Raw genomic sequence first — 14578 nt, 5'->3', positions numbered from 1 at the left:
TCAGGGTTAGTTTGTCAGTACAGGCAGTCCCCGGGTTACGTACAAGATAGGGACTGTAGGTTTGTTCTTAAGTTGAATTTGTATGTAAGTTGGAACTGGCGTCCAGATTCAGCCGCTGCTGAAACTGACCAGCGGCTGACTACAGGAAGCCCGAGGCAGAGTTGCTCTGCCCTGGGCTTCCTGGAATCAGCCGCTGATCAGTTTCAACAGCGGCTGAATTTGGACGCCTCGGACAGAGCAGTTGGGGCGCTGCCAGGTAGTTCTCCGCAGAGCCGCACTCAGCACTGCGGGGACCAACCCGGCAGCACCCCAGGTGTCCCCAAGTCAGCCACTGCTGAAACTGATCAGCGGCTGTTTCCAGGAAGTCCAGGGCAGAGCAACTCTGCCTCGGGCTTCCTGTAGTCAGCCGCTGGTCAGTTTCAGCAGCGGCTGACTTGGGGACGCCTGGGGGCAGAGCAGCTGGGGTGCTGCCGGGTTGGTCCAGTAGCACCGAGAGTGGCACTGCGGGACCAACACCCCAGCTGCTGTACCCCAGGCGTCGGCGGCGAGAAAAGCCTGGTCTGCTTGGGAGGGGGGGCACACTAGCTGCGCGTACCCCCGCCCCCCAGCAGACCAGGAAGATGCAGGTGGCGGGACCGCCGAGACGCGCCGCGGTCCCGCCCGCATCCTCTGCGGCTTTGCTCTGAGGATCCACCGTAAGTCAGATCCGCGTAACTCGGGGACTGCCTGTATTCTCAGTGTGAACGTCCTCTGCTTGCCTGTAGGGGAAGAGGCATAAGGTCCCAGTGCCTACTTTTCAATAGATTACAACCCATGAAGGATAAAATAATACACTTTCGGACAACAAACAAAACTCTTTGTAAAACTTGTATGCTTTATCATCAAACACAGTATTAAGATGTATTGTGTTAAATATGGCTTGATGTAGAGAAAAATTGGTCTTAAAAATAGTCTAATAATTTTACCCATATTGCCACCATTGTTCCAAAGAAAAATCTGGCCCAAACTTTTTCCATATTTTTTTCCATAGTGGCACTTCCTGGTTCATCTGAAAATTAATTTTTTTCTTTGTGTTGGTCACAGATCAGGACCCTATTGTGTGAGGCACTATACAAAACTTGACAAAAAGATGCTGCTGCCTCACTGAGCTTGCAGTCTAGTGTTATGAATACAAGTCAAGTGTCACCTTATGGGAGTACTTTAAATTTTGTGTGCTTCTGAATCTGTGATCTCCTGGTTCCAGTTAGCTGATATGCTCTTATACAATTGGTTTAGGTCATCTCTTGTTGTGCTCCTTTTACCTATACAACTGAAGGCCGTTCTTTGCTTTATTCTCCTCTGTTGTCTTTTGCCCCAGAGGTGAGAGTGAAATAGGGTTTTTTTTATTGGTATTTTGTGATTAGCATCACAATGCACAGTAACATTAATCTATTTGATAGCACAAATCCATATATTTGATTTAGTGCAGAGCTTTGTTTCACATTTCAGGTTTCACGCATACTTATTTTGAAGCATCAGTGTAAAAAAAAAGTAATGAATATTTGTGAAATTTACCATTTTGCTTAGAATTTCTTAGCTATCGCAAGATAAAACACACCTATAGAATACGATAATTGTACCAGCAGACTGTCAAACTTGAAGTCTTCATTTAATTGTTATAGATTTTTAGTATGTAATGAAATCTAATGATTAAAATACACAATCAGAAGGGAAGTGAATAAAGTGAGACACATTCGAGTCATCCCCATGAAGAATATCGATTATTTGGCCTATCTGCCCAGCAAGCAGACACAGAATAAATTGAACTTGTTTTTGTATTAAAATACAAAATATAAATAAATAAAACATTTTGAAATTTGCTAAGGCAAATTATATGAAAGTGTCGGTTGAGATCTGGAATTTAACTGTAGCTGGTAGCCAAGTAGTTTCTTGTCTCAAATGGTTTCACTATCATTTGAACTCTATAATTGAATATATGGTTCTGGCTAAAATTCCTGCTGTTCTAAATTAACTGTGACAGTGTAAAACGTTCCATATTTTTTGTATTAGATTTGAAGCAATCTGGTGGGTGCACTTTTCTTTCCTAGTATAATTTTTTTTATTGAAATAGAGCAGTGAGAAATGAAGTGATTGTGCCTGCTTCAGAGATGAGATGGCTTTTTAAAATGATGAATAGCTGTAAAAATAAAGCTGAACCTGGGAGCACCTTCAGGATACATGACCTGTTTAAATTTAGAAGCAAAGGGTGCTTGAGTGAGCAGAAACATGTGTTCTACTGAGTTTTGGTGCTTAAATCACTTAGACACTTTCCAAATGAAACTCAACAAATGAATACAACTTTCATTGTAAGATCTTATACTGAAGCAAACTGTTGTAATCAACAAACAAAATATAATTTTATAAACTTTTTTTTTTTAAACTGGAGATCCTGATTGTCCTTCAGTCATAATATTTAGCACAGATAGAGGACTTTCTGATTTAAAAATGCTATTCAGATGTTCATTTGTCACAAAACCCTTGCTTAAGTAGTTATCTGTTTCACACGTGGTGGAAATTGAGAGTTTAAGTGTCCTACCCAAAGCCTCCCAGGAAGATCAGTGAGACAGAATCAGTAATAAAGCCATTCTGGTTTTAGTCCCATCCTTGTTCCTCTAGGTTACACTACCACTAAGGTTCAGTTAACTGATGTGAGTTTATTTTAAATGGTTTTTGTCACAGACACAATCCGTGTATAACATTCATATTTCCAGCTCTTCCAGGTGGTTGTCTTTTTTTACCAAATTTAGTTTGGTTAATTTTAACTAAATTTTGCTGTTTTATAAAGCGAGTAATAGATAATCAAGCAGAGAAATTGAAAGAGCTGGACAAAGAGATCCGCCCCTTCCGACAGAATTGGGAGGAGGCAGATATCATGAAGAGCAGTGTGGAGTCCCTGCAGAATAGAGTGAGTGAGCTGGAAAGTGTTGATAAAACTGGAGGACAAGGAGCTCGAAATACAGGTGAGTGTAAGCACTATGGAGTAAAATACCACCCACTTTTTTAGGTAAAAAAAGCCAAATAAGCTATTTTGAATGCAACTCCCATTGTGATTTTCCTTTAAAAACATAAGTGACACTTCCGTTTCCTGAAGAGGAAATTAGGAGTTGAATCTTTTTGTTAATGGAATTACACTTCTCTGCCTTCCTGTCCCTTAGACTTGATTCTTATCTTTCTTTGTTCTCAAGGAATATAGTATTAATTACACTGAAATTTAATTACAAATATTTTCTCAGATGGTCTTAGAAAGCTAATCGATTCCAGTAGCTTCTTTATAAAATATTTTCAGTGCATCAACAAGTCTTTTGGGAGTTATATTGCCTCCGAGAACAGATCAGTCACTTTTACTTGCTTGAAAATGTGTTTCCAAGATGTCAGTTTACTGTCTTTTATGTCTAGTAGAGAAGAATGTTTGACGTGAAGAAAACAATGAGATGTTTGTTCACACATTGAATAAAATGATGATAAAACACAAATTAGCAGTACAGCATAGACCATTCTTAAGGGTTCAGGAAATATTGTTTTGTTCAAAGGCAAATTACTATGTAAAGATAATTTTAGCTAAAAAGCCGTTTGTTAGTACCTCTACTACTCCAGGCTGCCTAATTTTTGTTGTTGTTGCCAAAGTGCGAAATACAAAGGAATAAAGTGATGACTATTACCTTCCCCTCTCATGGAAGAAAGGACCCATTAAAAATAAACAGAACCTTGGGGTGGAGGGAATACTTCGTCCTGTAATAAGATGTAGCTTGAATTTTCAGCTTTTACTCATAATATGTTGCGTGATCCTTCATAAGGGAGCAGCAGCACCAAAAGAGGAAGATTCTGAAATAACCCAAGATGCTTTAAATGGGATATCCTGGCTTCAGTCATCATTTTCAAAGGCTTCCACAATGAGAAATCTAGAGTTAATATTGTTAGACCCTTGGCAAACAGCTGATTAGGCAGATTTTGTTTAACTATGGCTGTGTCGCATTGTGATTTGAACAATATTTGTTAGATTTTTTTGAGTGCTTGAAATTTCTACCAAATGTAGTACAATTCACAGTTTTCTCTAAACATAGTAAAATATCAGCTGTATACAAAAGCCAGTGAATATAACTACTTTTTGGCAGTGGAAATTGTGTATGGCTCGATGTTACTTGGTTCTTAACTTTATTGCATTTTGAGGTATGTATTTATTTTGTGCTGTTGAGTATCTATTGTGCATATATTCTTAAAAAGTTAAATTATTCTTTTTTTCCCCCCACAAACCTCTCTCTGTTTTCTACTAGCCATACTAGAGACACAGCTAAGTAGACACGATCAAATGCTCAGTGTTCATGATATTCGGCTGGCTGACATGGACCTCCGATTCCAGGTGTTAGAAACTGCCAGTTACAATGGTGTATTAATTTGGAAAATTCGAGATTATAAACGTCGGAAACAAGAGGCCGTCATGGGGAAAACTCTGTCATTGTACAGCCAGCCCTTTTATACTGGATACTTTGGCTATAAGATGTGTGCCAGAGTTTACCTTAATGGAGATGGCATGGGAAAAGGGACGCACTTGTCATTGTTTTTCGTCATAATGCGTGGAGAATATGATGCCTTACTTCCCTGGCCATTTAAACAGAAAGTGACTCTGATGCTAATGGATCAGGGACCTTCGCGGCGTCACTTAGGCGATGCTTTCAAACCAGATCCAAACAGCAGTAGTTTCAAGAAGCCTACTGGAGAAATGAACATTGCATCTGGCTGCCCAGTCTTTGTGGCTCAAACAGTTCTAGAAAATGGAACGTATATTAAAGATGATACTATTTTTATTAAAGTCATAGTGGATACATCGGATCTACCGGACCCCTGACATACAAATGGGGAGACAGATTAAACAGAAGACAACTCCATTTGGGGGTTTTCTATCAGTTTGTCTTCAATCAGAGGTCCTAAAGCACAAAGGACCACCTTGTGGAACAGAAGGAAGAGTTTGAAGGCATAACTTCATAGGGTCCAATGGTGAAAGTAGCAACACATTTAAGAAATCATACCATGGTATATTTTCTAATAAAACTAGTAACACTTAAACTCTGAAGAGTTATTTATCCCTCATGTGGATAATGATTACAGTCAGAGAGGTTTTTTTAACTTATTAGTGATCTAGTCAATTGGAGGTGAAAAGACATGTAAAGTATGTGCTGAATAAATTTTACCTGACTTTTCTTCATTTAGACTAGAATACAAAAAAGTTCATCTGTGGGTTAGCTGGAAACTGTCAGCATGTTAAGTAAAAGAAGAAATGATGAAGTAATGTTGCAACTATGATATAATTACTTTGAAAAACTAAGTGCAATCGTGTCTGAAATACAGTATATTGTCTTTTTAAGGCCTCATCTGGTCTCTGTTTTAATAATTACTTTGTCAGAAGACCTTGAAATATCCAGGTCTTCTTGAAAGTATCTATATCAGAATCATATTTTTATTTAAAGTTCTATTAATAATTGTTACAGAAAAAAACATTTTATTTTAAAGCCGTTGATAGACTGATATTTCTTGGAAGAAAAATAGAAGATATCAAACACTGGTTATCACTTGTGATAAAAAAGAAATTATTCAACTATTGATGTTATTTCTCTTTAGAAATGTAAACCTACAATATATGTCGTAGTTAATGACACTATTTCAAAATTAGGAAAAATCACTCATGGATGCTGTGCATCATTATCAGATTTATAATTGTTTTCACCCTAAAATAGGGCATTTGTTGAACTTTGGAGTTCTAAACGGAATCCTGTACGCTTTTAAAGTTCTGCCTCATGCTTTCCAATCAAGCTATATATATTGCTGACAGCATAAATGTGCAACACCTAATATTTTCAGCATAGGGGAGGAGGATTAGTGCTGAAACACAGCCAGTCATGATCCCCTGAGTTCATTCTGTACTAGCGATCATTGCATCTTATTAAGGAGATATGATCAGAAAGCAATGGAAAGATGATGGTGGCTTGCATGCATACATGTGCCTTAAATGTGATGTGCTGCTTATAAACCATAGCTTTGTATTTAGATTAATTATAATATCCAAAATGGTAGTTTTAACTGGACTTCAGGCAAAGTGTGTAGACTCGTCTTCAGAGCCCTTAGTTAGTTAGTTAGCAACATGCAGAACAGAATCTGAAGTCCAGGTTTGGCTGCAAGAGCTTCTATGCTTTGATTATCATGGAATCCATCATGTTCAGGTGCCAAAATTGTATGCACACTGCTCCTATGGAGCATGGACTTTGACAGTGCCTCTAGGCTAAAATGAAGGAAGGAGTCCTGCTTCCTCCCAATCCTATGTATGGAAGGGGGCAGCGCTTTAAATTGACTAATTTGAGAATTCTGCTGTATATTCTCACGGGTATCTGTTCAAGGCCGAGTGACAAGCATCCCAACGTGGAAATGCACAGGTTTCTTTGTTATAACTGCCTGCGCTACAGCAGAAAGCATTTCCCAACCCTGAAACATGCTGATTGCAACCCACTGTGTTTATCTACTTCTGCTTGATAGTCTGGAAATATTGAGTCCAATGGCGTAGCTTAACTATATACCAGCCATCTGGGTGCTACTTAAAATCTGAGTGCTGCTTAGAATTAATGAGAGAAGCTAATTAGTACAACTTTGTGCACCTGAGAGGGTATTGAACCCCTCTTCTTGATTGTCAGGTGGTGCCCATTCAGTTTCCTACTTTTGGGGGCATAGCCACAGTATTTACCTAGGGCTCAGTTGAATTCATGCCTTTATAGTTCAGCTTGTCTCTGTTGCCATTGTCTTTTATGGCTGTGCCTTCACAAACTGTGCCTGCAAGAAGTATTTTCCTGTTACAAATATACAGTGCATGCTAAGTGGTCCTCATGGGTTTTCCAGGCACCTGCTAGAATTCTGCCGGCTTCTTGGCATCCAAGCCATTCCATAGCAATCAGTCTTCCTGTTCTTGCCTTCCCACTGTCCAGGTACTATATTCCTTTCATGGTACATGGGTGACAACAGATGCAACTTTTGTAAGGAGGCATGTGCTAATGTTTCACTTCTAGCACAGAAGGAGGACTTCCTGCAGAAGATCTATATGGCACTTGCAGTTTTATGCAGGTAGCCTAAGTAAACCCATCACTTATGCTTTAGGGCAAAGGTTCACTCAACTTGCATACCATTCTAATAGTCATGAATGTAGGCAGCTGAGCTTTTGTGTATGTGCATCACAGAATTTTACTGAAAACAGGATTCCCAAGTGGAAATGTCCAAAGGGCTCTGCTCCCATTGCTAATATATGTATTGTGAAAAATGTATGGTCACGTAAGAACGGTTTTTATCCTGTTTGAATCTGGGACTAATTTAGGTAAGAGTTTATTATCATCAGTCCCCATGTGTTTTGCAGTTCTATAGCTGCAGACTCCAGGTCTTGCAGCAGAATTGTGCTTCTGAATCCAAGCTCTTAAACAAAAAATGAAGTAAGAAAAAGTATAAATTTACAGCATAGTCCTCTTGAGTCTGCATAGAGTTAATAATAGGTCTGGGGTGCCTGAATCACCAATTCATATCAATGTGGTGTTAACTCTGAAACCTCTTGATGAAAATTTAAATGTCAACAGTAGTTTGATTAGTTAACCAGAAACATCAACTAATGTATTTAATCCATAATTCTCCAAACTGCCTTCCGTACTTAGACTCCAGAAGCCCTAGCTACTCAAACCTCTAGATTTATTCTGATTAGCTTCTAGAACACAGGAATGTATTGTCAATACAAAAATATTTTGGCATATACATTGATTTTAATGGCAAATCAATATGCAAGGTGATATTGACTATAATTTCATTTTAAAAATAATGGGAAGCTACAACAGTTTCCAGTTTGCTCCTCTAAATTCTGCAGAATCCCACAATCTTATGCGAAATTTAACTAAATCCTGCAATGGAGTACATGAAGCCTGAATTATAATATTCACCTCTGCCAAACTCACCAAATATCCCTAGACTGTGAGATTTTTGCTATGTGTAACTGGGTTCCCTTAGCATCCCAGCAATGAAACTATGTAGCATTTAGAGAAATGTTATGAAATGTCATCCAAATTTACGGTAAAGGTTCCTTGTGTTTTACTGTTTTATGGATTAGGTAATGTTATTAAACATTCTTTTTTCAAACACTGAGGTTTTTTTCTTCCCAGGTATTTCAGAACTTTTCTGGAGACTATAAAAGTAACTCATAGGGCATACCCATGAAACCCCATGAGTCTCAGTGGAGTTGCATGAATGCAGTGGCAGGCCAATGCTATTTGAGTTAATGCTAATTATTACCATAAACATACTAGAGCCTTGTAATTGCTATTTAGTATTCATTGGCATTGTATAGCCATATGCTCTTGCAGTTTGTTTCACAGTAGTGACCCTCTAACTGTATGTATATGTATCTCCTCCTCAGTTGGTACATCTAGCAAAAAGATTCCAGTCTACCAGAAGGTGGATCTTGTCTGTTGTACACAATACGTACAGTAGGGGTGTGTATTTGTTGTTTTTAAAAAGTCTCAAATTCTAAACAGGATGAAACTATTTTTCAGCATTTAACGACCAATCTGTGATCCTTATGCATGACCGCGTCTGTATTACTTCTCTGTTGATCTTAAAGGGATCTTGTTCAGCTATTGTCTACATGTACACATTCACAACTTACATCAACTGCTGACTTTTTATATGCAATGTTGATTTCAGCCTTTTACTGTAAATTTGTTCTTCTCAAAGAGAATGTGCAATAGGAAAACAGAAAGGGGGTAGCTCAAATGATAATGAAATGTAATGGGTAACATGCTAGCTATCTTTTTAAAATAAGATTAAAATGCAGTTTAATTCCTCTTCCAAATTGGTTTTCCTACTTGGAAAAGGAAAGTTTAATAATTGGTCTATACTGGGGAAGAAAGCTGACCTAAGATGCACAACTCCAGCTACAAGAATAACATAGCTGGAGTCGACGTTCCTTAGGTCGAATTTCTGTGGTCCCCATTGCGGGAGTTCGACAGGAGAAACTTCCCCATCAACTTCTCTTACTCCTCATGACCCGGTGGAGTACTGGAGTCGATGGGGTTGCCATCAGCAGTCGATTTAGTAGGCCCTTACTAGACCTGCTATATCGAACCTCAGAAGATCTGTCTCTGCAGCATCGATCTCCTGGTAAGTGGAGACAAACCCTAAGATGTGAAATGTGCCTGATGAATCTCTCAATGCAAGGTAATGGAGATCTGTTTTAGTTGTAGTTCTAAAGTATTGAACCCATGAATGTTAGGGTACGATTATACTGCTCAAGTTGCTACCAACTTGCCCTGATTATGGCATGTTGCAACTGAGTTTAAAATCCACCTATTTGTAAACTATAGTCCATCATGCTGAATAGGCATTTCACCAACAATGCAGTTTCTGATAACATTGGTGCTCTGGGTGCAAGCCAGAAATGCCTGTAGGCAATGATAAGAGAAGTATTCTGCACCTCCTGACTATATCAAATGTTACTGCAGTCTTGATGCCTTGATGTTTAACTATGCAAATATATTAATAGGTGGAGGGAGAAAAATAATCTTAGCTAATGAATTTTAGTTACAAACCTAGTATCAGAGTTTTCACTGTTACAACGTTCTATGTTTATTCTGAGTTTGTTGTCAGACAAAGAATTGTTTGACCATATGGAAATTATCAAAATAACCCCAGCCCCCAAATCAGTCTTGGTTGACGAGTGCAAATGGGTTTTTTGCTACCGTTAAGGGAGATTCATGGATAGTAGCAAGCCCTAAATTCCCACACTCCAGGTATGAAGACTCAGCACACTGCACACACAAACTGCTTTGTCTCATAGAAAGTGGGTAGCTTGCTGGATCCTTCTAAAAACTATATGGATGCTTCATGGAGTGGCATCTAGTTCACATATCCTTTCACTCAGCTAATCAGGAGATTCAGGGTTTAAAAAAAAACAGTTGGTGCTGGGCAGCTCAGAACAAAGAGGTGGGGCAAAAGATTACAGTGGTTTTTTTTTAAGATAAGAAAATGGAAAAACAACTAGTCTTCTGCCCGCCTCTTCCTGCCGTTCCTGTAGCTTCTTCAATACCTCTCAACTTCTGTTGACCTCGAAATGGTAACTTCAAAAAAAAAAAAATCTACCCTGGTCTGTGGTGTATTTGATAGTGATTCTTAGTGCTTACCAGGGGAGCCAACAGCCATGCCGGGCCCCTGGACAAGGTATGGGGGGATGCCTCAGCTTCAAGTGGAAGAAGCAGAGCTGAGGGCATTTAAACCATGGCGTACTTGGACTATAGTGCATGCTCCCCCCTCCAGTGCTGCCTGGAGTGCACTGCACTGCACCCCCGCCTCTCCAGGCAGCCTTGCGAGCTGCCTGGAGCATGTAGTGCGGCAATTTAAAGGGCTCAGAGCTCTGAGTGCTGTCACTGCTTTGAATCACTGGGCCCTGGGGCAACTACCCCTTTCTTCCCCCCTCCCAACGGTGGGCCTGGTGCTTTCTGTATAGACCCGGTGCTTTTCATTTACAAAGTGTTTTACAAACAAGAACTAATCCTCACAAGAAGTGTTCACATTTTATAGACAGGAGAACGGAGGTAGAGAGGTTAAATGACTTTGCCCAGAGCCACAAAAGGAGCCTGTGCTGGAATCAAGGTTAGAAAAGAGGTTCCTATCTCTTAGTCCTATGTTCAAACCACTGGACCTCAACTTTTCATGTGCTTATCCCTTGAAGAAACTGAAAAACAAAAGAAATGAAATTTTTAAAACCCACAGTCAAGCCTGTAAGGGTTAGAATTAAAAATATGAGCTGTCATGATTTGGGGGCGTGCATATGACCGCGCACAGGTCACCAATCAAAGTACTTTTCAGTTGATCCTTTTATGATGCCCTGGTTTTGGGGGTAGATTTTAAGGGCTCGTTTAGGCAGGGGGACCAAAAACAGAAGTGGATTGATTTGAGTTTTGGCAACCTTTACTGTGACCCTTTCTTAATCAGTTTAGCTGAGCAGCAAAATTGAGGGCTTAACTGTGTTACTTCCTGCCTTTTAATCTGAGCCTTCAAGACAGTGCCAAATGGAGGAAGGTCAAAGGAGAAATTTTGGGTGCACATTCAAAGGCATTCTTAAATTTTGGAAGAGTTGAGAGATACAGCACACAAGGGATCTGTTTAATCCTATTTCTCTTCTAATTTATTGGCAAGACTGTAGCTTTTTGTCTTCCATTTCATGATCTTAGTGTCTATATTAGGCCACATTTTCTCCAAGTTAGTATTAGTTCCTAAGGTTCATATCTAAATTTCACAGAGATACACCTGATCCAACCTCCAGATCAGGATCCTAACTGTGGTTTTGGTTCATCATCTCTTAAGCAATGGCTTGTTATTCGTGGTGGTTTTTTTTACCTTTTGGTCCTTTGGAACTAAATTGTTAATTTGGTAGCCAGTTCCACGAGGACTTTTTAACTTCTTATCAATGCCAGTGTTCACTCGCACCATTGCTAGCAGTGGGATGCGTAGTGAGAAATTTGACTCTGTGTAAGGGTTACTGAGATAAACCAGCAGTGCCACACGTAAAGGTCATTCTCCTGCATAGAGTGTTCTGAGCTTTGCATTCAGTTGTAGCTCGTTTTTGAAAGGACACATTTACCAACTATGACCTGTCTCACTGGCAGAGAGTTGTATAATCTGCACTTGTGGAATGGAAAAGTTCAAGCTTCCATCATTGCTGATGCACCATGTGATTCACACACTTATTTTCCTTGTAGCTGTTGTGTTTAGGGATTAATATAACTTTTCAGTTTCACAGGGGAATAAAGGGGAAAATTCAGGATTTCTTAGGAGAGATAAAGCTCCCGAATAACTTTTTAGTGGATGTTAATATCCTATTCAGAAACAATGGGCTGTAGGTAGGTCCATTCCTCTCAGACAAGTAGGATAACCTTTGAAACACACACAAAACATTCTGCAAATTGGAAAAACTAAAAGCTGACATTTCCAAGAAATTCTCTTAAGAAATATCTGTAGAAAATACATGAGTATTCAAGAAGTGTACAAATTAATGTTTACAAAACTTTTGTAACTTACATTTTATCTCATACTCTTCAGTGAATGGTACACCTGTTATGTTCAGTTCTGTGATCCAAAAACAAAGACCAAAGAAGGCCAACCTCATTTGATTGTGTATATTCTGCCTGTCTTAATTATAAATAGCTGTAAGGATAAAGTGCAAGTGATCTGGTAACCAGTGGTATTCGTACTTTTTTAAGGGTGGGGAGACAGACTTTAAAAATGTATAATTTATTGCTCAGCAATAACCATGTTGTTGTTGTTAATAATAATAATAATGAAGCAACATGTCTTAATTTTCCAGTAGCATTATTATATGTTGTACTTCAGTTTGTTGTATACTGTGTGTTTTGGTATTTATTTGTGTTTGGAGGTCTTGCTATGTCTTTTGTGTTTTAATGCTAATACAAGGACAGTGTGTATAAGAGTGTATAGAATGCGAAACTATGAAATGCTAAACTGTCTGTTATTAAAGGAAAAATAAATAAGTAGGAAACCATATTTTTAAAAACAAGTTGGTGTATTGGAGTTTGAATGGCTGGAACTTATTTACAGAGTAAAAATGTTACCTTTCACCTCCTTTGTATCCATGTATATGATTAGTTAGGGCTCTATGATTACAGTTGATAGACCTGTATCACATTATTATTACAACATTTACCTTGTTCATCCACAAGATGTGTTGCTTTGATTTTAATAGAATCCCAACTTCCATGTGATGAGTCATAAGTAGAATTAAGTAGGAAATTAGTATTCAGTCTGACATCAAAACAATAGCATAGTTTCCTGGCAGATAGGGTAGGAACAATTAAGATGAGTTTTCATACATTTTATATGAATGTGCCTCCCCAGGAGGTTACTGAAGGTAGAGTGCATGGCTTGAATTTCCAGAAAATTGTTTCCCATCCTAACAACAGTTTTGAGTTCTAAACGTGTAACCAAAAGAAAAGCAGAGATGTACCCTACGGACATGTAAATATTGTAATTCATTTAGATAGTCCATACAAAGTATCATGCTCTCTCAAAATCATGTAAATTATGGTGTTGCTCATTCACACATGGGTTTCAATTGAATGAGAGAGGGAATTATCATGTTTACCAACAGTGAGAGGTATAGCATGTGATTTTTGTCAACCATGCAAACTTCTTAAACTGCAATTAGCTCTTCTGTCTCCTGGCCTCCAGTTTTCTCCACTCCCTTCTTTCTCCATCTTCCAATTTTCTTTTCACTTTTGTTAGCCTAGTCCTCAGGTTTGCCTCTGCTTGTAGAAATATGGGTAGAATGATACCCTGTTTCACTGTCCAATGTGTGTCTAGTTACATTTCTGGTGGTAGGGCTGTGCTTTAGGCTGCATCCATCTCTCTTGCTCCTCCTGTCCTATATGGTGACTAGAAAGCTTCCCCCCATGACTCTAGCTCTCCCAATCCAAGAGTATGAAGTGGATGCTCAGGATCCAAGTAAGTGGCACCTGAAATTGAGTGACCCATGTCAAATCCAGGAGACTTTTAACAGATCAGCCTTTTAAACATCCTGGAGTTTAACAGGCTGGTCAGATGCATCATCAGTATGACAGGTATGACTAAGTGCTCCATCTGGGGGTAGAGTCCCTTATTAAAGATCTCTTAAACAAAGCTCATTTTGAAAGGACACATTGTTGGGATGGATGAACGTGTCTGAGGAGGCGGGTGAAAGTATTAACCTTTTTGAACATTTGCAATGTGCTTAGCTATAAAGTGTTTCCCTTGCTGTGAGGGCTAGATTACAGGCGTCCAGTGCACTTTGATGATACCCCTTTGGATACTCTTAAATTCTTTAATAAATGTTAAACACTATAGTTTAGAAAAGGAAACTAAGAGTATCTTCATTTTTACACACAGGGTGCACGCTGTTGTTCCATTGGAATTGGGCCAGGGAATCATTCCCTCTTCCTGTAAGAGTTATTAGGAAGTTGTTAATAACTTGGTCTGTGGTCTTGTCTAAAAGATTTTGGGCAACAGTTTCAAAAGTACTTCACTCCCTAAGAGTATGTCTACACTACCCCGCTAGTTCGAACTAGGAGGGTAATGTAGGCATACCGCACTTGCAAATGAAGCCCGGGATTTGAATTTCCCGGGCTTCATTTGCATAAGCGGGGAGCCGCCATTTTTAAACCCCGCTGGTTCGAACCCCGTGCAGCGCGGCTCATTTCACGAGGAGTAACGGTAGTTCGAACTAGGAAGCCTAGTTCGAACTACCTAGTTCGTGCCCCGTGTAGCCGCGCTGCACGGGGTTCGAACCAGCGGGGTTTTAAAAATGGTGGTTCTCCGCTTATGCAAATGAAGCCTGGGAAATTCAAATCCCGGGCTTCATTTGCAAGTGCGGTATGCCTACATTAACCCGCTAGTTCGAACTAGCGGGGTAGTGTAGACATACCCTAAGTCTCATTGACTTTCAGTGGAACTTGGGGCTTGACAATCTGGGGTTTTAAAC

General features: G+C 39.4%; 1 protein-coding gene across 10 annotated transcripts in view; it reads left to right on the top strand.

Annotated features, from left to right (window-relative positions):
- Nucleotides 1-14152, top strand: part of TRAF3 (TNF receptor associated factor 3) — a 98732-nt gene extending 84580 nt beyond the window's left edge. For 6 of the 10 annotated variants that reach the window (XM_075926524.1, XM_075926520.1, XM_075926521.1 and 3 more), the window contains 2 exons: nt 2825-2999; nt 4311-14150. In XM_075926524.1, coding sequence (XP_075782639.1) covers nt 2825-2999; nt 4311-4882 — 747 coding nt within the window. In that variant the 3' untranslated portion in view covers nt 4883-14150. Of the gene's footprint in view, nt 1-2824; nt 3000-4310 lie in introns of all 10 variants that reach the window. The other 4 variants (XM_075926529.1, XM_075926527.1, XM_075926525.1 and 1 more) reach the window with 2 other exon arrangements.
- The last annotated feature ends 426 nt before the right edge of the window (nt 14153-14578 follow it).

Source organism: Pelodiscus sinensis, chromosome 4 (genome assembly GCF_049634645.1).
Source record: "Pelodiscus sinensis isolate JC-2024 chromosome 4, ASM4963464v1, whole genome shotgun sequence".
NCBI lineage: Eukaryota > Metazoa > Chordata > Testudines > Trionychidae > Pelodiscus > Pelodiscus sinensis.
The sequence above is the reverse complement of the archived record's forward strand: the minus strand, read 5'-3'. Positions and strand labels throughout refer to the sequence as shown.